The sequence below is a fragment of the Danio rerio genome, chromosome 21, assembly GCF_052040795.2.
Source record: "Danio rerio strain M-AB ecotype USA chromosome 21, GRCz13ab, whole genome shotgun sequence".
NCBI classification, from domain to species: Eukaryota; Metazoa; Chordata; class Actinopteri; order Cypriniformes; family Danionidae; genus Danio; species Danio rerio.
In genome coordinates, this window is record NC_141041.1 from 34,641,793 (window position 1) to 34,668,602 (window position 26,810).

Below are 26,810 nucleotides of genomic sequence, written 5' to 3' on the forward strand. Positions count from 1 at the left end.
TATGAGTATCTTTTTACAGTTAACCACAAAAGAAGATATTTTAACAAATGTTGGAGAGCGATAGCTGTTGATATACATAGTGGAAAAACTATTGAAGTCAATATTCAACAATCTTCAAAATATCTTCAACAGTAAAAAGAAACTCAAATGTTTATACAATTCTTATTTTTTGCTGAACTTTCTCTCTAAATAACTAGATCACCCATTTTTTTTTTACTTTACTAATTGTTTATTCACCCTCCAAAGCTTTATGAGTATCTTTGTACTGTTAAACACAAAAGAGGATATTTTGAAGAATCCTGGAGACTGATAGCTGTTGATATGAATTGTGAAAGAAACTATGAAAGTCAATATTCAACAATCTTCAAAATGTCTTCAACAGTAAAAAGAAACTCAAATGTTGACACTATATTAATTTTTGGCCGAACTTCCCTTTAAATGATGACTTCATCAATAAAAGCAACTTTCCTTATCATTTATTCACTCTCCAAAGACTTATGAATATTCTTTTACTCTTAAACACAAAAGAAGATACTTTGAAGAATGCTGGAGACTGATAGCTGTTGATATACATAGTGAAAAAAGAAACTGTGAAAGTCAATATTCAACAATCTTTAAAATGTCTTCAACAGTAAAAAGAAACTCAAATGTTGACATCTTTTTTTAGCTGACCTTTTCTTTAAATGATGACTTCATCAAAACCCCCGAGAAACTTATAGTTTATTCACTCTCCAAACCTTTACAGGTATCTTTTTACTGTTAAACACAAAGGAAGATATGTTTAATTATGTTGGAGACCGATAGCTGATGATATACATAATAAAAAACTTTATTAAACAATCTTTCAAATATCTTCAACAGCAAGAAGAAACTCAAATGTTGACACTATTTTAATTTTTGGCTGAACGTTCCCTTTAAATGACTTCATCAAAAAAATAAATCTTTACTTATCTTTATTCACCCTTTAAGGTCTTATGCGTATCCTTTTACTGTTAAACACAAAAGAAGATATTTTGAAGAATGTTGGAGACATTGTTGTTGATATACATAATGAAAAAATGACTTTGAAAGTCAATATTCAACAATCTTCAAATTATTTTCAACAGTAAAAAGAAACTTAAAAGTTGACTCAAGTTTCATTTTGGCTGGACTTTTCTTTTAAGAAGTTAAAAGCTAATAAATTAAACTATTTAACTGGTTTCTGTAGACATGATCCTTTAAAACGTAGCACACCACTGAAGATGACCTTAGATAAAATATTTAAAGCAGCCGAGTTTAAAAACACTGTTATGTGAGGATGTAAAGAGTCATAGGTGCTTTAATGCAGTCAGTCTCGAGTCAAAATCAGCCACGTGTCTCAAGTTTCAAGGAGATGATGCAAGTGTTCACTTCCTGTGTCAGAAGTGCTTTCCCTCTGGAGGTGTTGCAACCATCACCTCCTTACCTCCAAAGTCCCAGTAGGCAGTCATGTGGAAGGCCATGTTGGACAGCACCACCAGATACTCACACACCGCGAAGCATGTGTAAACTGCCAGAGAGAGATAAGAAAATACTGAAGTTTGGAATTACAACACTCATTTCAATAGAGACAACAACTGGACATGATTTAATTACCAAATATTTTGCCTAAATGCATTACAAACAAAACATGTGTAACTACAAGAGTGCATTCAATCTAATGCCTGGGTTATACTTCTGAATGAAGTAATTGGTGTCCCCCAGACACCCTGCATGTAGTCTATGCCATTGTGAGCATTTATACTTCTGCTTTCGGTCTAGCAAGAACATTTCTGAAACACTAGTATGCAGAGAGGTTTCTTTGTTCCACTTTATCATGTCTCTTCCTGTAGAAGTACCTCAATCTCGCAATCATTCAAGAAAGAAAGAAAGAGAAAACCAGCAAATGTTCAATAACTTTCCTAAACCTATCAAAAAGTAAACACAAAACACATCCATCTGGGGCTTCTTCACAAGGCGCCACTCTTGTTAAAGGAACACTCCACTTTTGTTGGAAATACACTCATTTTACAATTCCCCTAGAGTTAAACTATTGAGTTTAACCATTTTTAATCCATTCAGCTGGTGGGAGCACTTTTAGTTTGGCTATTTAGCTTAGCATAAGTAATTGAATCTGATTAGACACATTAGCATCTTGCTCAAAAATTTCAATAGAAGAGTTGCAATAATTTTCCTATTAGATGACATCAGGCACTGCACAATAGCCGTGTTTTCACTATCGCGCCTAAAGCGAGCGAGCCAGGGTGAGCCAAGGCCAGTCGTGTTTCCACTGTCACTTCCAGGGCCTGATCGGGCTAAAGAAGGGTATTCTCGGGGCCAGCGGCTGACCTTTTTTGGCCCGCCGAATACCTTGGCCCAAAGAGGTCTATATTTTATTACTTGCTCCTATGTTCTGAAACACTTAACACATTCCTGTACTTAAGATCACCGAATAATATGCAACATCCTTAAATAAAAAGGAATTAACAGAGAATTTCTATGGTTTTATATTATGGATGCGCTCACTGCGCTGAGTCTCTCCGTTAGTGGCGAGACCGCTCGATGCACAATGCCAACAGTCGGTCGGTGTGTAGCGCTGCCACATAATTGAGGTACGCTTTCTGTTATGTTCATTAAATGTGTGAATAGGCCTGGCAGTAAAGCATACTCACGGTTCTTGAGGCTACGAATATACAAATGAGTAATGGACTTTTATTTTAGATTCTTTATTTTGAAGGGATGAGGTGAATGTATCGGTGTTCTATTTCCTGTTCTGTTGATCTTTTTTTTTATATATACACATTCACATAACATACTCACCACAAGGGGGAGATAGAGGGCACCTGGACATTACTCACAGTGTCATCTGAAGAAGTCAGAGCAGCACATGGAGTAAGAGCTTGCCAAGGTCTACCTTTTTTCTTGTTTTCGTGTGCGAAGGACAATCGTTTTTTGTGGATTTTTTGCCCTTTTTGGACTTGTTAGTCTTTCACGTCTGAACTAAAGACTATCCTAAGAGGACACTTGCAACGTAAGATGGTACAATTATCTGGACTCAAACTTTTCTGGTGAGAACAATCCATTTTGCATATACTCTCATCCACGGACTTTGGACTTTGCACATATACATACATACATACACACACACCCTCACTCACCATTTTTGTATTATGTTATTGTATAAATGTTGTTTGTGTTTTTGTTTCATTGTTAAGACTTGTTCAGTGACATTTGTGGTTCTATTACATAGACTATCTCTCAATCCATGATAAAATTTAAATACAGAAACTAGAGAATTGAACCATATCTTTTTTTTTTTTCTTGTGTATCCCGTTGATTTAAAGACGAGTGTTACATAGTGGTGGCCAGTACGGGTAAATTCAATATTTAGCACTAGTTCTCTGTTTCATTTTTTATCATGGATACTGCATATACAACTGTGGATGAAGTTGAAATTACAGAACCCCAAATTAACCCTGTAATACACACTGTTGATTTAAGTGAAGGAAATGAAACTGATTATACAGGTGAACTATTTACAACTAGACGTAATCCAACTGAACAATTAACATCACTGCTTAGTTCATTATATATATCGGATCATGATCAAACTGCTGATGTTGTTTCTGATGAAGTGGGTAATCAAGGAATTCATGATGAAGTTTTTCAGTTAAAGGAGGATTTATTGGCCCTTTCTGATAAAGTTCAAAATATGGAACATGACTTTAACCAAGCTTTTGAGAGTACAGTGAATCGTGAAACAAACTTTAGACAAGCTTTAGATGATCGTTTGAACAGTATGCAAGAAAGCTTTGAGGATTCATTGAAGAAATTAGAAAAAGCTGTCATTGATTGTTTTCTAAGGAGAGATGAAAAATGGGAAAGTAAAATTAAACAAATTTACTCCACTAGCACCCCTTTTCCTTCTAGAAGGCAAACTAGACAGACAAATGTTACCCATTCTGATATTTTTTCTGCTGCACAGTCACCTATAACCCAACCATCTTTTAATGCTACTTACCATGTTTCTGCTCCTAGTTCCTCAGGTCACCAGACACAGTCTGACGCTAACGTTTTACCTGGTTCATCCTCCTTTTTCGCTCGACCTCCGGTACGTCTGGAGTTCCCCTCTTTTGGTGAAACCTGTGAGACAGCTGATGTATTCAACTTCATAGAGAAATGTGAAGACTATCTAGAGGTGAGACCATTGTCCAATATAGAGCTATTAGGTACACTTAGCACTGTCCTGCAAGGTCCAGCTTTAAGTTGGTGGAAGGCTGAAAAGGGAAAGGTGAAAGACTGGGAATCCTTTAAAAGAGCATTAATGGATGCATTCCTACCAGCTGACTATATGTCTGAAGTAGAAGAAAAACTTAGAAATATGGTACAGCAGCCCAATCAACGGCTCAGGGATTTTGCATACAATTATCGTGCTTTATGCCTGAAATGGAAACCAGATGCTTCAGAAGAAGAGCTGGTGAATAGGATTCTGAATAACATCAACCCCAGAGTTGCAGGATGCTTGAGGGGGACAGTTAATACTGTTAGTCAACTGGTGAAAGTGGGAGCACTGGTGGAAAAGGACTGTTTGGGGACAAAGGAGTACTGGAAGAAAGTGGAAAGTAGTAATGAAAGAGACAAGAACAAGAAATCATCTGAAGCTGGTTCACGTAAACATCTGGCTGGTGTGACTTTAACCCAACATCATCCAACATCCTTCTTGTTGGGAGTAACCATCAAAGTGAATGAACAGGAGATAACAGCCATCCTGGATACAGGTAGTACCTATACTTTAATTCAAGAGAGTGTGTGGAAGAGACTAAGATGTAAGAGAGTTGAAGCATCAAAGACTCTATCCTCTCAAAAATTCATCATGGCTGATGGAACCATTCACCACTCTAGGGATCATCAGTTGATGAGTGTTGAGTGGCATGGAGGAAAGTTCGAGATTGGAGCCTTCATTATGAAAGATTCTCATTTGGCTTTCCCTGTTATCATTGGACTTGACTTTCTGAAGCTCGCCAGAGTGGTGGTGGATTTAGAACATGGGAGATATGGTATGAGAAGAGGAAAAGACTGTGAGTACTTTCCCTTCATGTCTGTTTTACCTCCTTGTTCCCAGGAAATGCCTGTAAGTCCATCCTGCTCAGTGAGACATGCTGAACTCCACCTGTACTGTGCTGTTCCACCTGACTATCAACCAAAAGTTACTTATCCATCTGACACATCAAACATCTGTTTTCCAGAAGAAGTAAGAGACTTGATCACTGCATGGCCAATTACCACCTCAGAAAAACTTGGGCAAACATCGATTTATCAACACAAAATCACCCTCACAGACCACACTCCAGTAACATCAAGAGCTTATAGAGTATCTCCATTGAAGAAACGCATTATTGAAGAAGAGGTAGATCGAATGCTGGAGAACAACATCATTGAGCCTTCTTTCTCACCTTGGTCTTCTCCGGTGGTCCTGGTCCCTAAGGAAGATGGAACTTATCGTTTCTGTGTAGACTACAGACGTCTTAACAAAAAGACCATCTTCGATGCTTATCCCATGCCTCTAATTCAGGACATCTTGGAGTCATTGGAGGGAGCTACTTGGTTTACATCCTTGGATTTAAGATCTGGATATTGGCAAGTCGAGATGGCAGAGGAAAGCAAGGAGTTGACTGCTTTTATCACCACCAAAGGCCTATTCCATTTTAAATCAATGCCATATGGACTGAAAAACTCTGCTGCAACATTCCAACGACTAATGGAGAGAGTGTTGGGAGAGTTGAGGGGTAAGATATGCTTTGTCTACATCGATGATATCATCATTTATTCAAAAACCCCAGAAGAACATAAGAAACACTTACACCAAGTATTCGAGAGACTTACTCAGGCCAACCTAACCCTGAACATGAAGAAATGTCAGTTTTTCACCAGACAACTGAAATTCCTTGGACACCTGATCACTGAAAGAGGGATAGAAATGGACAAAGAAAAGATTCAAGCAGTGGTGGATTTTCCTACACCATCTGACCTGAAGTCCCTCCAGCGGTTGTTGGGGTTAGCAGGTTGGTATCACCGCTATATTCCTCATTTTGCTGATATCACTGCTCCCCTAAATCAGTTGAAGAAAAAAGGAGTGAAATGGGATTGGACTGAGGAATGTCAATCAAGTGTGAATGCTCTGAAGCAATTCCTACAACATGCACCTATACTTGCACAACCAGATACAACTAAGACTTTCCAGATACACACAGATGCTAGTGATGTGGGACTAGGAGCTGTACTTACTCAAACTTGTGACAACCAAGAGAAAGTAATCGCCTATGCTTCAAGGACTCTGTCTCCAGCAGAGAAGAACTATAGTACATCAGAGAAAGAGTGTTTGGCGGTGGTCTGGGCAGTAGAAAAGTGGAGACATTACTTGGAAGGAATGCCTTTTGATGTTTTCACAGATCATTCTGCATTGACTTGGGCATTTATTTGCCCAAAGACCTCTTCTCGTCTAACACGCTGGACCCTGAGGCTTCAGCAATTTGACTTTAGAGTGCATCACCGTAAAGGGTGCGTAAACTTAGTACCTGACGCCCTGTCAAGAGCTGGTGATTTATCAGTACCTAACCCTTGTCTTTCCATCACTTCAACAACTGCATCAGAGTTACCCATCAGTCTGGATGAAATTCAAAAAGCTCAACAAGATGATAAAGCTCTCCTCCAGTTAACATCCACTCCATCACGCTGTGTTGCCAAAGATCAAGCCATTACCTTTGAGAAAATCCAAGGTATTTGGTACAGAAAAGTTCCCCTAAAAGGTGAAGGGAATAAGTATCAGCTTGTGGTACCAGAAAAACTCACTCAGAACTTTCTTCACTACTTCCATGATAATCCACTAGCTGGTCACTTGGGTCAACTCAAAACTCTTCTGAAGATCTTGGAAGTGGCATGGTGGCCATCTGTAAGAAAAGAGGTCTGGAGTTATGTTAAGAGTTGTAAGCTCTGTCAGCAGTACAAGCCTAGTAATAGTAAACCCTCTGGACTTTTGCAGAGTAATTTAATTACTGAACCAGGACACACTCTAGGGACTGACCTGATGGGACCATTCCCTATGAGCAAGAAGCGGAATGCTTATATTCTTGTGATTGTGGACTACTTCACAAAGTGGACTGAATTATTTCCCTTGAGAGACAGTAAGACCCAAAAGATTGCAAAGATTCTCAAAGAGGAAATATTTACCCGATGGGGTGTCCCAAAGTATTTGGTCTCAGACAGAGGTCCACAATTTACTTCTTCCATCTTGTCCGATGTGTGTAAATCCTGGGGCTGCATACAAAAGCTAACTACTGCTTACCATCCACAAAGCAATCTTACTGAGAGGGTAAATAGGACTCTTAAAACCATGATCGCTTCCTATGTAGGCCAACAACACCAGAACTGGGACCAGTGGTTGCCCGAGTTAAGGTATGCCATCAACACCGCACAGCAGGAGACAACTGGTTGTACCCCAGCGGAGCTTATGGGAGGACGTCAGACCCATGGACCTCTGGAAAGACTCATACATTTGCCTCCATCACCTGAACAAGCATCATACACTGTACTGGATCGACAACACTACCTTCAACAGAAGGTCGTGCAAAGAATGAGGATGAACCAGGCTAAACAAGCTAAGTACTACAACCTTAAAAGGAAAGATGTACAATTTAAGGTGGGTGACTTAGTTTGGCTTAAAACTCACCCTTTATCCAGTGCAGTCAGTAAATTCACCTCCAAATTAGCTCCGAAGTGGGAAGGACCTGGGGTGATTACTAAGAGAAAAGGGCCAATAAATTACTCTGTATCATGGGGTGATCCACCAAGAACTGATTGTTTTAATGTGGTTAATTTAAAACGCTTTTATGGTCGTTCTTCCTCCGAGATGCCGGCTGGGGGGGGGATCTATGTAGCGCTGCCACATAATTGAGGTACGCTTTCTGTTATGTTCATTAAATGTGTGAATAGGCCTGGCAGTAAAGCATACTCACGGTTCTTGAGGCTACGAATATACAAATGAGTAATGGACTTTTATTTTAGATTCTTTATTTTGAAGGGATGAGGTGAATGTATCGGTGTTCTATTTCCTGTTCTGTTGATCTTTTTTTTTATATATACACATTCACATAACATACTCACCACAAGGGGGAGATAGAGGGCACCTGGACATTACTCACAGTGTCATCTGAAGAAGTCAGAGGAGCACATGGAGTAAGAGTTTGCCAAGGTCTACCTTTTTTCTTGTTTTCGTGTGCGAAGGACAATCGTTTTTTGTGGATTTTTTGCCCTTTTTGGACTTGTTAGTCTTTCACGTCTGAACTAAAGACTATCCTAAGAGGACACTTGCAACGTAAGATGGTACAATTATCTGGACTCAAACTTTTCTGGTGAGAACAATCCATTTTGCATATACTCTCATCCACGGACTTTGGACTTTGCACATATACATACATACATACACACACACCCTCACTCACCATTTTTGTATTATGTTATTGTATAAATGTTGTTTGTGTTTTTGTTTCATTGTTAAGACTTGTTCAGTGACATTTGTGGTTCTATTACATAGACTATCTCTCAATCCATGATAAAATTTGAATACAGAAACTAGAGAATTGAACCATATCTTTTTTTTTTTTCTTGTGTATCCCGTTGATTTAAAGACGAGTGTTACAGGTGAGTAAACAAATATAATGAATGGAAATACACAGGCCCGTGCGTATACACGTATAAATGTTATGCTGTACATTAACGTGTCATTTGATCATTTCGGTTGTTTTCATTTTAATGGTTTCGTGATCATGCGATGATGTGCTTTATCTGCCTGATTCCTGCTGAACTGGGTGGGTTGTGTGACGTTTGATTCAGGGGACTTTCTGGGAGCGGGGTTTGCGTGACGCGCTGCGAGCTAATAGCCCCACAGTGGAAATGCTGCTAATGATATTACACAGGGCCCGCATATTGTCAATATAGACCCCAGATAGGAAACTAGGTAACAGCGCTATGTATTATCATTGCGCCTCCTTTCAACCTAGAAAATATTCTATTCCTAGATTAAGATATTCCTAGATCTTATTTTTCATAAACCATAAAACATGGTGAAACTACAGATAAAAAAAAGTGTAAAATAGAAAAAATTATTTTGATTCTTTTTTGAGTGAGATGCTAATGGTCTAATCTGATTCAATGATCTATGCTAAGCTAAGCTTAAAAGTGCTCCAGCCAGACCCAGAGACCTTCTGAATGGATTCAAAAATGGTAAAGCTCTAGGGTCATTTTAAAATGAGCCTTTTTCCAACAAATGTGAAGTGTTCCTTTAAACACATCGGCACCACCTCTCTCTACTCTCGGCCCCGTCCACACTTATCACCGCTACCAAGATCTAGCACTTTACCTCTTGACATGATTTAACTGTCCTCAATGCCCACAACCCAAGACGTGCTGCGCTGCTTTCACCAGAACTCACCAGGGTGAACGCACGGTAAGTACATTTATAAAAATGTGTTATTTAATACAGAGCAATCATCTAACCACTCAAATCAGTGATTAAACACAATATATTTTAAGTACGGGTTTAACCAAAAATCACATTGGTCAATTCCGTTCATATTTTTCTCTTATAAGAGAAGGTGCTCAAAATTGATTGGCTGGTGGTGGGTGTTTTTTATAAAGACACCACAACATCCTCATAGAAAAGCACGACACCATGGCGACAGACACCACATGCTAAATTTGAATTGGACTGGCTGTTGCGTTGCTACAGTACATTCATTTTGTGTGTGTGTGTGTGTGTGTGTTTTTTCCCCATTTTATACCAGCTTGTTTCACATTAATCCTGAACATACACTACCGCTCAAAAGTTTGAAGTGAGCTTTTTTTTTTTTTTAATAATTATACATTTTATTTAAAAAATATTTTGTTCATCAAGGCAGCATTTATTAAATGAAAAAAATATATATTGTTAAATACTTATTACTTATTGTATGTAGTTTCAAATGAAATTTTTACTATAGTCATTATTGCTTTAATTACTATAACTCGGGGCTTAATTTGTACCGGACTAGCTGGATCCGGCACCTCTGAAATCTGATCCGGCAGACCGGCACATGCCTCACATGCACCCCTGCCCTGCTCTCTTCACTTTCTTCCGCAACTCCCCAACCCTCTGCACTTTTGTCCGCGATACTGCCCTATTTTCACTTTCATACACCAATCTGTTCAGGGACTTTGCAATTTTTAAAATTAAGCATTGCTATTACCATTTATAATAACAATATCAATAATAACAACAACAACAACAACAACAACAACTATAATACTAATACAAATTTCTAAAGGATCATGTTACTCTACAGACTGGAGTAAAGAAGCTAAAAATTCAAAATTTCAATCACTGGAATAAATGATTAAATAAATTATAAACTACTTCAGTTATTTTATATTGCAATGACATTTCACAACTTTACAATGTACTGTACAACTGTACAATGTACAACAATCAATTGTACTGTAATTTTGATAATACATGCAGCTTTGGTGAGCAGGAGAAGCTTACTTTAAAACATTCAAAAATCCTACTGAACCCAAATTTTTGAATGGTAGTGTAAGTGTATTGGGTTTGGTGAAATTAACTAATTTCCTTAAAGAATTTTAGCCATTTTAATATCTATCAAATGTTCAACTTTTGTCAATAACTTTTGAAATTCAGAGAGAATTTTCATGCAGTAGTTTGGCCCCAATTGGCAAATGACTATGCAAAATTACATTTCAAATGTGCCCAATAATTTTGTCAATCTTTGATAAAGATTATAATTAGCAGTGCGTTTTAATTATAAGTGTTTTAAAGATCAACTTGAATGTGAGATCTAAATGTTATAAGAGGGGAATTGAGCACCATAATCAATAATTCACAATATAAACTGTTGATTGATACTGTAAACGTGTATCATATGTTCATATTATACAAGTATATTTCTGAAGCTTGCTACGAACAGTTTAAAACACGAAAAACTATTCTAACAAACTACGGCTTATAAAATTTGAGTTTTAGAATTCATTTGAAAAGAAATACACATTTATTTAGCAAAGACTCCTTTAAAGTTCATTCATTCATTTTCTTGTCGGCTTCGTCTCTTTATTAATCCGTGGTCGCCACAGCGGAATGAACCACCAACTCTTCCAGCAGGTTTTTATGCAGCAGATGCCCTTCCAGCCGCAACCCATCTCTGGGAAACATCCACACACACATTCACACACACACACTCATACACTATGGACAATTTAGGCCACCCAATTCACCTGTACCACATGTCTTTGGACTGTGGGGGAAACTACTGCGCCACTGCCTCGACCCTCCTTTAAAGTGACATTATAAAAATTCTGCAGATAAATGCAATTTCTGCTGACATTTTAGACACTTTTTAAGTTTTAAACCTCAAAAACACTTTACAAGAAATACAATTTTCTTTATATCTTAAATCTGATTAATGGTGACCATAAAAATCCCCAAATATTAGCAATCAATTATAGTTCATAATAATTTCTGAGTTGATTTTAAAATCATTTCTCAAAAACCATTGAGGGAAATTAGGGTGGGGTGAAGAACAGAGATGTTGCACTCACTTCCTTCTTCACAGTACGTGTTGTGCCGCCTGTAGAAGTAGAACGCCAACACACAGAAGCCGCCGTTGAACAGGAAAAGGCGGAGCTTAAACCAGTACGACATCATCTCCTGGTGACAAAGCGGGTTCGTGAAGAAAGAGAAGAGAGAAAAAGGAGAAAGAAGACACACAATGTCATCAGTTCTCTTCTGCAACGCGATGTGGAGCAAGCAGGTGGAGCGCGGCTCGGTGAAAATACTGCAACCACTTCCCCCAGAGCTGCACTTTCACAGCAGCACAAATATACAGACACACTGCGGTCTTTGACACATTAACTCCCAGAATTCTCACCCAGCGGCGCAAAAGCAACACCTTTTATTAGAGCTGTGCGAGTGGTGTCAAGATCACTTGTGTGTTAAGAGCGTAGCTGAATAATTAGAGAAAGTCTATGTATGAGAATATAAGCTGAGTGTAAAATTGAACAGTAAAAGATTCACATGTTAAAATCACATGTGAGATGTGCATGAAATGTTTTACATGTGATTTTAACATGAGGTTCACAAGATGTTTATTAGACGCTAGAGCGTTTTTTTTATAGGATGCTAATCTGTTTTTATTTTTTTCTTATCCCCTCATTTTGTTTGAATGCCTAAAAAATTATTGCTGGGCAAAAATGTATTGCGATTAATCACATCCTAAATAATATATAAAATTGTACACACTTATTATATATATCTATCCATGTAACACAATTGTTTTGTATGGTTTTGTTTCTATGCATGTGTGTATCACATATACATATTAAGATCCTGGATCTTTTAATCTTGATAACAGATCTCTGGCTAATTTGGTTCTTCAAGCAAGTTCGTGATTAGATAAACATTTCTGGATAAGCTGATCTGAGATCAATGCATGTGTTGTGAAGGACTGATCTGTCGATCATCAAAATCATGATCAGCAATGAAACGTTTAGCTGACAGCACAGCAGTGTAATGACATCATCTGATTAATATTCAATTACTCATGTGAGCAAAATTATATAAAATTCATTGTAAACGGTTTTTTAAATATAAATATGTTTATGTTTGTATATTTGTTAAATACGCAATAACTTTCCACCTTTGTTGTGCACCACAGGCTTTATACTTTCATGTGTCGAGAGTATTTAGCAATTTATTTATTTATTTATTTATTTTACATTTAGAGCAGATTTTCTTTATTATAGTAGCCAAGACCTATTTAAGTTTCTTAATCTGCATAAGGAATAACTGTCTGTTTATTTTAATTTTGCATCAAAAACATTTTGATATGGGTAAAGGTGTCCAGAGCTTTTGTGAAGCATCAAATCAAGCATATTAGCTGTCAAAAAAATGTGCATGACTGCATAAATTATTATTCCTTAAAAAAAAAAAAAAAAAAAAAAAAACATGGGTCCGTTCTTCGTACCTCGCTTAAATGATCTAAGATTGATTTGGCAGATCCTGGATCTTTTCATCTCGATAACTGATCTCTCACTAATTTGGTTCTTCAAACAAGCTCGCGAATCAGATTAGAATGTCTGGATGAACTGAGATGAGATCGCTGCGTGTGTTGTGAACGACTGATCTATCGATCCTCGAAATCATGATCTGCAATGCAACGATTGGCTGACGGCAGCGTAATGACATCATCTGATTAATATTCAATTATCCATGTGAGCAAAATGACATCAAACTAGCAGTAAACCATGTTAAAAGACACGCAATAACCTTCCACATTTGTTGTAAGCTGCAGGCTTTACACTTTCATGTGTCGAGGCTATTCATTATGTATTTCAATGCCTATCAGTGTATTTAGTTTACATTTAGAAAATATTTTCTTTATTATAGTAGCCGTTTTTTTAATCGGTGAAAAGAATAACTGGATGTTTACAAAAGCATTTTGATATTGGTAAAGGTGTCTGCAACTTTTGTGAAGCATCAAATCACTGGCATATTAACTGTCAAAACATGTTTATGACTGCTGAAATGTATTATTGCTTTTAAAAAAAGTCACATATTGTGCATTTCTATTATACACAAATTGTTCTAAAGTGATCTAAAAAGTTCATATCAATAAGTTTTCTCTTTGCACCACCAGGTGGCAGTCTTTGTACATTCATTTCGAGATTGCAGATTGCATAAGTTTTATTAATATGTATAACTTTATTTATTATGTTAATAACTAGGCTTTATATATATAACTTAAAATAATTACTATTTTCCCAAGTGTATATAACTACTACTGTAAGAAAAGATCAGCATTTGGTACATACTTTCAGTATTTTCTTTGCATGAACTAAGCTGATCTAACCCTGTTTCTATGAATTGAGCCTGCTGCCCAGCAGGTTTGATCTACCAAAACTGTTGCTATGACAACAACTCTCGGATCAGCTTTGAAGAACGAAACGATCCTGGATTGTGTCAAATTGCCAACATCCAAATCCAGCTAACTGAGTAATCCACGTACGAAGAATGGACCCCATGTCTATTATCATAAACTAATTGTACTTAAGCGGGTACCTTAAATATATAACTACTAATGTAAGAAAATATCAGAATTTGGTACATACTTTCAATATTATCTTTGCTTGAAAAGGCTTATGAAAAAGATCTCATCTAATCCTGTCTATATGAAATAAGCTGCTGCTGCTCCCGAGCAGGTTTAAGCTACCAGAACTGTTGCTATGACAACAACTGTCAGAAGTTTTGGAAAAAATTAAACGATCCTGGAACTGTCAAATCGTCAACAAACAAATCTAGCTAACTGAGTAATCCACGTACGAAGGACCCCTGTAGTCCGCAATTCTTGTTTGTGTTTATAAAATAAATTCACAAAAATTTACTGTTTTGTTTTCACAAAATCACATTTTGTACATGGAGATAATAATAAGGATTTTTTTTTTTACGTCTCTATTTTTAGACTCCCAAAACATTGCTGTCATATAAATAAACCAAACACTTGTGGGTTAGGGCAGGAACAGGGCTGGACTGGGACAAAATAAATAAATAAATAAATAAATAAATAAATAAATGAATGAATGAATGAATGAATGAATAAACAAACAAACAAACAAACAAATAAATAAATCAGCCCTGGCATTTTGGGGCAGAGTGGGCCACTACATTCAATCAAAATGCTACCCCTGCACGCCCTTGAATATGTTTACCAACTTCCATTCTATAAAAGCACAAAACGCATATTTAGGAAATAATGAGAGTTGAAAATTTTTTAACTTAAATTAAATTTATTATTCAAATAAAATTATAATCCACACTTGAAGTCCATCTTGTGTGTGCCTGTGTGTTTTGAGGAGCCTATACTAAATAATGAACTTAACAAAAACTGCCTGTTGAGGCATGCTGATGCACATTAATTATTAGTATTAGTTTTGCTTAAGTTGCACTCTAGTTTTATCATGTACAAATATCATTATAACCACATTGTATAAATATTATTGTAACTATAAGCCTACATCATGCTGATGATCAAAAACAAAATGTCATGATATCTCATGCGATTGTCTTCTGACCAAGTGCATCTTAAAATACATGAATGACACTCCTTATAGAGCTTGAGAAGCAGACAGTTCTTTTTGGTCTATATAATTTGCTAAATAAAGACTTGCAGGTTAAGCATAAGGAAACAGCATAAGAGGAAGTTGCCGCGGGCCTTGGTGCAGATGAAAAGTAAAAGAAAGTATATAGACAGATAGGTAACTAGATAAAATAGACAGTAACATATTGATCCGTGCAACAATTGTCGATCTGCTGCGCGCTGCAGAAGCAAAAGGCAAAGGCCTGCTTGCCACTTCTTCTCTCCATATGTGCGAGTGGGGTGAGAAACAGGCGTGACTCTCAACTATTTTGACAAGTACACGTTGCAGGCTTACAGAGTCCAAAATGGAAGTTTGTGATTGGGTCAGCCCAATGTCAATAAAGAAAAGAACCAATGGGCTGCAGATTATGCCACATGGGCCGGTCTGTCCGAAAAAGAAACATCTTACTTTTCAAAACATCACAGATCCCAGCATCGTCAATTAGTTAGGCAGAAAAACACGGTCTGCTAAGTGTTTTATGGGCCGAGCAGATCATAAGATTATCAGTACAGCCCAAAAAGTTTCCCAGCGGGAAACTGCTCGGCCTGCCAGATGGCCAGTCCAACCTCGGAAAGGAACCACATGAAAGTTAGCAACTGATTTTTGAATTTAATTTTAGATAGACAATACCTTTAAAGTCAGTGTGAAATTACAAATAACAATCTTTATTTTGCTAGCGTACATTGAGATTCTTTAGGTCAGGGGTCACCTCTCTCATTTCTGGAGGTCCGATGCCCTGCAGGGTTTAGCTCCAACTTGCCTCAAGACACCGGACTGGGTGTTTCAAGTATACCTAGTAAGACCTTGATTAGCTTGTTCGGGTTTGTTTGATTAGGGTTGGAGCTAAAATCTGCAGGACACCGGACCTCCAGGAACAAGTTTGGTGATCCCTGCTTTAGGTGAACAATTGATTAGTGAAAGTAAAAAAAGTTTGTTCAATCATGGTTCATCAGTGTGACCATTCGCTTCTGCGATTGAAGTGGTGGTCTTTCTTTGTTGATGTCTGTTTGATGACTTTAGCCACAATATTTTTTAGCCCTTTTACCATTAGTTTGGAATGAGGGAATGATGCTCAAAAAAAATCCCCGCCCCCGATTTAATATTCAGTTTCAGTTAGAAGTAAATCAACACACTGAAATAAATGTTTGTGCCCAATTGCGTAGTCTGAAAAGTAACTTAATTTGGTAAGTTTTATAGGTCATCCAGGCATGTTTTTCATCCACTGTTTAATGAGAACAATTGTACATACCACTCTTTTACACACTGTTTTAAATGTACACTACTACTACATACTATTTTTGTGAATTACATGTAAAACAGTATTTGAAAAGAGTAGTGTGTACAAACAATGGACACTTTACTGGAGCAACGCACCACACCTGTTACTTCAGGTAATATTACAGTTACTAATGTACTCTGCTCACTAATTACCACATGATTAACACACATATAATCAGGCAGGTCTTCATGAAGAGCTTAACTGGTATACCTAATAAAGAGGCCAGTGAGTGTACTGCATGTAATATTGGCCTTTACATACACATGAGATTGTTTATATCGCCCCCTGTTGATCTGTTTATAACTCGTTATGCTAAACCGTAATGTCATAATCTCAAAAACTCTTCTCACCTCTGAACTGATCGAATACTTGACAATCAGGGACCACAATTTGCAGGTGCACAACATGTGGAACAGAGAGCTGCCAATAAACAGGATGAAGCCGCTCTTATGGACACCTGTGGACCACATATATAAAGACATAACATTATAATCCTTAAAGACATAGACAAAATGATTGTTTTGCAGGTAAAATAACAATTATTAATATTTGATAGAAATATATCTGGCATTAAACAATTAAGACGGTCTTTGCATTGCGAAATAAAAAATAAAATATGCAAAAATTATGATGTAAAGTAAATAAAATTCTTACAACACATTTTTTTTCATTTTAATGAATAGCAAATACTGATGCAAATATTCACTATACACAGACAGTTTTGATTTACGTAAGATTTGTTTTAAAAAGAAATAATAATTTTACTATTTTTTTTCTATATAAAGAAAATAAATAAATAAAACATTTATGCTGAAGACAGTATACTAAAGTAATGGCCGATGAAAAGCTTTGCATCATTGACAGGGTTCAACACTAAGGACTTTTTCTACTGGACTGATCGGGCCAGTGGTTCAAATTTTTTACTTGCCCGTCCAAAATTTTTACTTGCTCCACCAAAAAAAAAAAAAAAGTTAATTGCTATTTCTTAGCCACATATTTTAAATAATGTGTCAAAAATAATGTCTGTAAATCTAGAATTTCAATATTTAAAAATGTTATTAAATGTATAATGAGCAAAATTCTAAGTGTTTTGCAAACAAATTTAGCAGTATGGAAATAGTGCAGGTATTTTATTGCAAAACAAAGGTAGCAGGCTTGCCAAACTGACGACAAACTGTGCAAAACATCACTTAATTTTTTTCATCATGTTTACCCACATAAATGTCTGCTTCAAGACGACTTAACAGAGAAGATGGCATTTAAAGGCTTAAAAGAACAAACTGTTGTTGGTTCTAGGACTGTATTTGATTATTGACAAATAATCGTAGGCAAATTTAACTTAAGTGACAAGGCAGCACTTGCCCCGATTGGCCCAGTAACAATCCTTTGTACTATCCAGAGCGTCTGGCACGATGGCCTAGGGCCAACATGTCAGTCCTAATTGTTGAGCTCTGACGGGTATAAATTATTTTTCAAAATATATAAAAATAGATTCCTATTTAAAGTTTAAAGTTCTATGTAAATTTGTAACCACGATTTTTTTACAGTAATGTACTCTGACGAAGCAAATATGAAAATTATACTGAGTATCATTAAAATTGTTTATTGTTAAACTTTTCAAAAGTATTTTAAATTACAGTAGCCAAAAATATCATATCATTACATTTTGAACTAAAATTAAATAAAAAACTAATTGAAAAATGTGAAATTGTGAAAACAAAACTAAGTTTGTGAAAATGTGAAAACAAAAAATATGTACAAAAAAAGACTTTTATTCTGTATAATTACACGGTCTCACAAAACATTGTTTTTTCTAAACATTTTGAAGCAAAATATTTCAAGACAATCATTTACAAACACACCACATTTAGCAAATCAATAGCAATACAATCACAAGCACATTAAAGCGACCCTGCTCATGTGTGCATGCAGAATATTCAGGGCTTGAGTCCAGAAAGGCACTTACTGTATGTCTCAGTGGAGGAGACGTAGGTGAGCAGAAGCAGGCCAACATTTTCACTCAGAGCTAAGAGGAATGTGAAGCCACTCAGCAGCTGCTCCGTCAGCCTCCTGGAGAAGCGTCCGCGGTAAAAGCTCAAATACGCAGTGGCTACCAGGAAGCGTGGGGCAGAATGCAGACCGATGCTGAAGCGCCAGATGTAGCGTTCAGGAGTTAGACTGATGGCTGCGCTGATCGACGGGAGGTAGTTTGGAACCTGGGAGAGATTTATTTTTAAAAAATTAACTATGGATTTTCCAGGACAGAGTAACACGAATAATTTCTCATGTCTTTATGATTATTAATAAAGCTAAAATTTTAAGATTAAGCCTAGATTACATGATGACCCCAGTGTCATCCCTACTCAAAGTAAATCTGGAATAATGTGTGTATTTGCTTTTTCTGTATACCAAATGATTTATGAGAGGTCTTAGGCCCACACGGAATCTTTTCCGCAGATTTCTGCAGATTTTTAGCCCGTCATTAATTCTGTTTATTTACTTGAGTAAATGTGTGTAAATCTATATTTATTTGTCAACACAATAGCCTAGTGGTTAGCGCGTCGACATTTGGTGCAATAGCATGTCAGGGCTTCCAATGTTCGAATCCCAGCTCGAGGATATTTCCCTACCCTACTCCCCCGTCTCTCTCTCTCTCTCTCTCTCTCCAACTTTGCTTCCTGTCTAAATACTGTCCTATCTAATAAAGGCAAAAAGGCTAAAAATAAACCTTAAAAAAAAATCTATTTTTATTCAGTTATTTTTTTTATTAATTACAGTAATATTATTGACTAATATGAAAATGTTCATCTGATTTATGCACTATGCAGTTTGTACAGTAATATTTTCTGTCTTTTAGTTGATATATTATATGAGAGACTTGCTTTGTTTACCAAATAAAGTGCATCTAATTGGATTGGCAATTTAAACATTAAATAAAAGTTATAAAGGTATTACTTTTTATTTCACAATAATTCCGCAGATGTCCGCAGTTTTTTACCTATATTCTCCGCAGAGATAGCAAAAAACTAGCGCAGATTCCATCAGGCCCTGGTCATGAGGCCTCTTGAGTGGAGCAGGACCCTTGATGAATTGGAAACAACTGTTCCTGAGTTATTTACCATATTATGTGTTAAATCTTTTAAAGTTAATTCCTTTGTTTGCAAGCTGCCAGTTTGGATGCTGATTGTACCAGTTTTGAACCAGTTTTCAGTTCAGTACAGCTGACTTTATTGGTAGCAGTAGGTAGACTCTTTTTGCAGCAAAGTTTGGCATTTAATGCAAACAATTAAATCACACATATTCAAACAATTAAAAAAAAGAATGTACATATGAAAAAGTACATAATGAAATATTACTATTTATTCAGAGCGACAAAAAAATGATGGTTTTGTCCTACTAAAAAGCATGTGAAACCTTCGACCTGAAAGGAGTAGGTTAAACTCCACAGACAGAGGAAGAAAGCTACAGCTACTAATATACTGAGCGATCCGTAAAAGCTGCCTACTATACAGGGATTCAATACTCAGCTGTGACTCCTGCACAGTTTGCCTCATAGTATAAAGTATAAAAACGGTCAATAATGGTACCCACATATTTGTAGTTTTCCATGCAATCTACTTTTTTGACCCCTGACATTTTTCACACTGATATTAACCTGATATTAGTTTTGATAAGACGGCTGAAAGTACAATAACCAGCGTTAAGTAAGAACAGATTGTACTGTGTGTGTGTTCTATTAGTGTGGATCAGTATTACAGGTCTGGGGTCATCTCTGAATACCCTAAAGCAGTGGTTCTCAAACGTTTTTCATCAAGTATCACCTCAGAAAAACATTGTCTCTCCAAGTACCACCATAATGACGAGGCAGATTAATTCTTCTTATTAAGAATATCTATTTTTGTCAGCCTCTTTAAACATTATACATAGTTTGAACATTAACACTGTGCTTATAGGAAATGAATAAATAAATAAATAAAATAATCAATGTTTAAAATGTACTTTTAAAAGTTAATTAAAAATGATACACTGCTTGACCAATTCATCCATGATTTATCCATTCATACATGCGGAATTTCCATGATTTGAGAACTCATGTGAAGTGAACTGTGGAGTTTGTATTAACTGCACACAGAGACTAACTTTTATTAGGCTATATTCTAGCTGCAAGCTTTGAGACAAAGTTGCTTGAGTCTATGTTCTGTGACATTTGAATCACATCCTGATACATTTGCCTAAATATGAGGTAACAAATTAATAAATCGAAAAGCCACCCTGCTTTACAAAACAAATAACTGTGTGTATCAAAATCGCACATTATTTTACACAACTACGAACACACTTTTTTAACAAATTTGTGATATTTATTTTGGCAATGACGCAGCATGCAGTAACCAAAATGCCAACACAACAGCACTGGTCTGCAAAAGCGCTTCTCTAGCGTGTATCTGCTCTGCTAGTGCCGCGGCCTCTCGCCTTTTTCTCTGGCCCTGCGCCAAGGTGGGTAGGTTTTTAGCATCTGATGACGTGATAAACTAAAGTAAACATTCTCAGCACAACGATGTGATCGTACGCTTCAGGGAACAGCTGGTGCTGATCACATCAGTTTAATCAATCGAGTCAAAGGGTTAAAAGTGTATATATATATATATATATATATATATATATATATATATATATATATATATATATATATATATATATATATATATATATATATATATATATATATATAAATTATTTTATTATTCAATATTTCTCTGTGTACCACAAGAAGGAAGCCTACATGCCACTAGTGGTACGTGTACAAAAGTTTGAGAACCACTGCCCTAGAGCAATGGTCTCAAACTCACTTCCTGGAGGGCTGTAGCTCTGCATACTTTAGCTCCAACTCACAACTTCTTAATGTCTCTAGTAGTCTTGAAAAACTTGATTTATTGGATAAGCTATGTTTGATTAGGGTTGGAAAAAAACTGTGCAGATCTGTGGCCCTCCAGGAATCCAGTTTGAGACCTATGCCCAAGAGGCTGTCTGACTTTTGTATGTGAAGTAACCATTGTTAAAAAAAATTATCAAAATATAAATTTTTGCTGTGCCTATCAGAAAATATAAAATTATTTTAAAAAGTTGAGCAATTTCAAGAACTAGATCTTATAGTTGTGTCCGTCTGATGACTTTTTAGTCAGAATAGTAAACATTTTAATTCTAATAATCTCCATTTAAAAAAAAAAAAACTATGCAAGGAGAGTTTCTGTTAAATCAACATACAATTCAAGCTTAAATTAAAGAATTTCAGCTATTTCCATGCAAATGGATCAAATTTTCTCAAAACAAAAATCGAGTTTTTACAAAAGTTCTTTGTGTAGACTTGTACTATACAGTGCTGTGGAAATACTCAAAATTGTCTTCAATGTTTTCAAATTATTTTATTTGTTTTCACAAATTCACATCACATCCATAATGAAGCTTTGTAAAATGATAAAGAAATAATTAATCATTTCTGTTCTACACAGAGCAAACTCTTATCCTTTTAATTGGTATTATCTATTTTTGTTGTAATGATGTTGATAAAACCACATCTTGCACATCACTTATTTAATTCCAATCACTTTTTAAAAACCTTTTGTGATAAGTGAATTCATATAAAAGTGTCTGCTTCAACGACACTCAAATAATTTTGAGAACATTTAGGTTAAAATTAAATTAAAATACATTTGATTATATTTTCAGTGACTAAAAGGGTAAAATCTAGTGGTTTAAAAGACAGTAACAAATTACAAAGATTCAAAATGACAAAATAATATAAAAAAATTATATCTGAGGCTGTCAGAGTCTGTTATTATTATGCCATTGAATATGTATTGTTCTAAATATGCCAATGAAGAGTTCGACTGTTAACACTGAATGAAATTTAACAAGGTATTCTCAGAAAATTTATATCAGTTTTTTATGTTTTATGTGTATACTTGAAAAATAACATTTGGAATTAATAGCAAATACTATAGTGCTTTTGAAGTGAATTATAGCTATAATCACTTTTTACATTTTATAGTATTAACAAAAGTAAAAATGAACTGAAAAACTGTAATTAATACTGCAGTATACTTTAGTTTTTACTACAGTAAACTGGTGAGTTATAGTATAATATTTTCTCTAGTTAGTTGTAGGAAACGACAGCACTGGGTAGTTTATTTATATTACCATAGAGAAGGCTTGCCATGATAGACGGTGTTGACGGTGATACCGGTTTTAAGACGCAACACCGGTGACATCACTCTTCCATCGTGACACCTATGGGTGGGTCGCGGGTAGATCAATGGCCATAAATACGCATCGCATACTCTCATTCTAAATATCACGCTACCATCATCTCACAATGATTAATAATAAATATCTTATTTTTTTATTAAGAATAAGATTTTTATAAAATTATAACAAAGATCTTATTTTTTATTAAAACAAGAGTGATTTAGCAATGCCGCGCCATTGACAATCCAACTGCAGAGAAACAAAGCAACCATCGCGGCAACAGCAGTGAGCACTTTTTCCGAAGTTCAGCTCTTCTTTTTTGCACTTGATTATGTGTTTAATGTTAAAAAATCAATAAAGAATAGGCCGACAAGAGTGTAGGCTATCCTGTTTGTGCGCGCATCTTTTATCACTGAGGCTGCTCTCTTCAAAAACCGAAAGTTGCTTTGTCTGTCTGGCAATATTTCATCTTTTAATCGAATGAAACGTTCATTTAGATGAGCCAATATTAAAAATTGCAATAAAGTAACTGTGACGTGCGGCCACACATCGAATCTGAGGTTTGACCTCATCTCTCTCTCTCTGTCAGAAATCAAGACGCCACAAGTTAAGTTGCAAAACTGAGGCTTAGAGCTGCTGACAGGTGGAAAAGCTAAAGCCTTTGCGAAATTTGTCAAAATACAGCACTGAAATTAACAGGCATAAATGTCTTTGAGCCAAAAAAAGACTATTTGTAGGATATCTGTCAAAACACAATTGAAGCCAATGTTATGTAGGAGTTGTGTAGCCTATTAATGATATTAATTCTAATAAAAAGAAAACCAAAATAAACAATTTATTGCATTTTTCGTTTGATAAAAATATACGTAAACGAAAAAAAAAATCAAAGGATGGCTAGTTTTTATTAATGTGTTTTAATATTAATGAAAATATGCTCAGCCTATTTAAACTTAACAGATATATACGTCGCTAATAGACAAGCCATTCAAAATATTATTTTATTGTGTACTGGGTAATGTATATGTTACAAATAAAACTAAACGTAGCATGTCTCGCTGTGATTTAAAACATACAATTCATAACACACCAGAGCTGTAGACCTACAGTCTATGCAGTGTGTTAACAGGCCGGTGTTGGTCATAGTCTTACTGCGCACCAAACTGATCTGATCTGAGGGAGATTATGTTACTCGATAGACAACATTAACTTGAGAGATTTTAAAAATAAAAGGTATTTTTAAAAAGGAACAACACGCAAATCGGCAACAAATAAAACTAAAAATAAAACGTCTTGCTGTGTGTATTCCGCCACTGAGTAGTGTACAATGCTCTTATGCAGCTCCTGTCAACTGCCGCTTGTGAGAGAGAGCTCAAAGCTGGTATCAATATAACCAAAAAAGCAAGATCATATACTTATAAACATTCCATAACAATACTTATCGAAATATTTATACATTTACATGTTGTTTATTGAGATTGTGTGATCTGTAGGCTGTCTGATCTTTGCAGAAGCTGTAAACGGACACATGTGCGGTGATGTTTAGCTCTGACGAGGCACTTTTATTTAGCCTGTAGTCTTTAAATTGTTTTACATAATGTTCAATTTCTTAACATTTCTTTTTTTATTTAGTTTATATATAAAATGAGTGCTAGCTTGTTTAGTTTTGATCATTATGCAAGGATCACATTTCATATTCGGTTTATTCTTCAATAGCCTATAGGTTTGTTAATGTGTTCATAAACGGAAAGTTCATGAGGACTAAGCTATTATTATATAATACGTTAGGTTTTTATGGTTGTTATTTGTTTGATTCCAACTTCCACAGTTTTTTCAGCCTATAGCATTGTTGTGTTTTTTCGTTATGTTAATAAAAGTTATGTGTTTAATAACAGTGATTTTTTTTGTAGTTTCCTCTTGTCCATTCAAACAATTGACGCCGAATTGGCAATTCCTGCAAAACTGAAAATATTATACGCACGCATTCATAAGCTATTTAAAAGCAGGAAAAAGAGAAAAAGAGGAAATTCCCACTCCGACTGTGATAACGGTATAACCGGTCTTGTCACATGTCGATTAACCGGTGGGGAAACTTCCTCATCGTCACAACCCTACGAGCTGTATTACCACATCAACTATAACATTATTACAACAAATTCATTCAAGTACTTTACAACAGTATGGTTCAGAAACACTATTTAGGCCCGTTGCCAGGGGTGGTTTCTGGTGGTTAAGACCCACACCTCTTTGACAAAGGTCCAGAATTTGTCCCACACATGAGCTCATTTGTCCTATTTTGCCATCATAAATTGTGGAAATATGTTATTGAAGAAGGCTTTAAGACTGAGAAGAAACTGACGAAAGTGAAGTTATCTTTCACTACTGACCTAATGTGTTGTTAAATAGTAAAAACATTTTACAAGTAACTTTTATTCTAAATCTTAGACCTTAGTCTTCAAAGACAAAAAACGATCATTAAAAACTTTAATTCTGAAGATTATAAAATTACATTTTAACACTAATTAGGCTATTGTTGTTTTCCATGAATTTTCAAATGTACATTTTACAAGAGAGGCTAGAAAAATCAGGAAGCTCCACATATTATTCTTTAGGGCTGGGATGATAAACGATATTTTATCGAATCGTGAAAATTTATGTCAATAACAACATTAAGCTCTGGACTTTTCTTACTCTATAATAATCAAGGAGCCCATCACACAGAAGAAATGTAAAAACAATGGGAAAAGCGTGCTGATATTAGAGATGCACCGAATTTTCCACCACCGAAAATGTATCGGTCGAAAACATGTTATGGCATTTATTATTCGAGTGGACAAATTCTGACGGGAAAGTTGAATGTGATGGCCAGTTTGTTATTTGCCCAATAAACGACAATCTCTTTTACTTAATTTACAAAACAATTTACCCAAAGCCGTAACATTCAATTTTCCCATCTAATGATATATGATGGGATAAATTTGTATTTTAACAATAACACATAATCAATTTTTTTTTTTTTTACACTTTTTTATTCTAAATCTTTAGGAAATATTTTGGTACATTAAAAATAAAAAGTGGGATAATGCTGACCACTCGACAAGCGAGTGCAGATAAAAAGAGTGCTTTAAACGTCATTAAAAGTATTTAAGCAGTGTTTAAACCTCATAGTTGGGGCGAATAACTGCAAAAAGGACTGCTCTTCAAAAAAAAGAACCACGCCAGACAGGCTACGGGTTGATTTTATATTCGCACATTAAGACTTTCTGCTCAATAATATAGTTTCAGAATAGTATGCTAAGCAAATTCTAAATAGGGAAATCATACTAGCAGCCAAACACTCTCAAAGTACAACACTGTTCACTGAATGAATGAATAAATGAATGAATGAATAAATGAATGTGCGAATGCAAAAACAACTTCATCCCAATGTCCAGGGACGTGTGTGTGCCCGTTTTCTCACCTGGCAGTGTGTATAGGTGGCATCATTGTAGTGGTAGAGCATCGCCAGCACGATACAGGCGACGAGGCCGAGCAGAGGCAAACACACCGTAATCACCGCTAGCCGGGTGAACGGCACGCGGATCAGAGGCTTGTCTCGATCCACAGAACCGTACGGGACCTGTTGCATCTTCCCTGGACTAATTACATCCCCTGATGTGTCACAAGCGACAGACAGACTCCCTGTAGCCCATGGCTCCAACCTAGTCTCTGAACTAACCTTACATGTCTGACAATTAGCTTAAGTTGAAACTGAAACCGATTTAAAGTCGCTGCTGGTTATCACTGAAGTACTTAGCGTTAACATGCTTTGCGAAATATACTGAAACTTTACATTTGTGGCGTTGGTTTAACTACAGATGAGTTCTGGATTAAGCTGCGTTTAATAAACGAGTCGTTAATGTTTTAATTTGGGTAAAATGTCTAAGTTTTCCGACTGGATGTGAATGATTCGTGGAAACATCCGGTCACGCGGAATCTACATTTCAAAATCAAAGTCCTCGTGGTGTTTTTAAAAGGGATCGTTCGCCCCAAAATTATTTTTTTCATTCAACCT

The 26,810-nt window shown here is 36.0% G+C and overlaps 1 protein-coding gene across 1 annotated transcript; it reads right to left on the reverse strand.

Moving 5' to 3' along the window:
- Positions 1-206: 206 nt before the first annotated feature.
- Positions 207-26,741, reverse strand: pgap2 (post-GPI attachment to proteins 2). Its single transcript, NM_001441992.1, is given in 5 exon segments — positions 207-1,528; positions 11,641-11,749; positions 16,864-16,970; positions 18,480-18,729; positions 26,217-26,741. Coding segments are annotated over 5 exon segments (765 nt in total). The 5' UTR covers positions 26,385-26,741; the 3' UTR covers positions 207-1,397.
- Between the last annotated feature and the right edge of the window lie 69 nt (positions 26,742-26,810).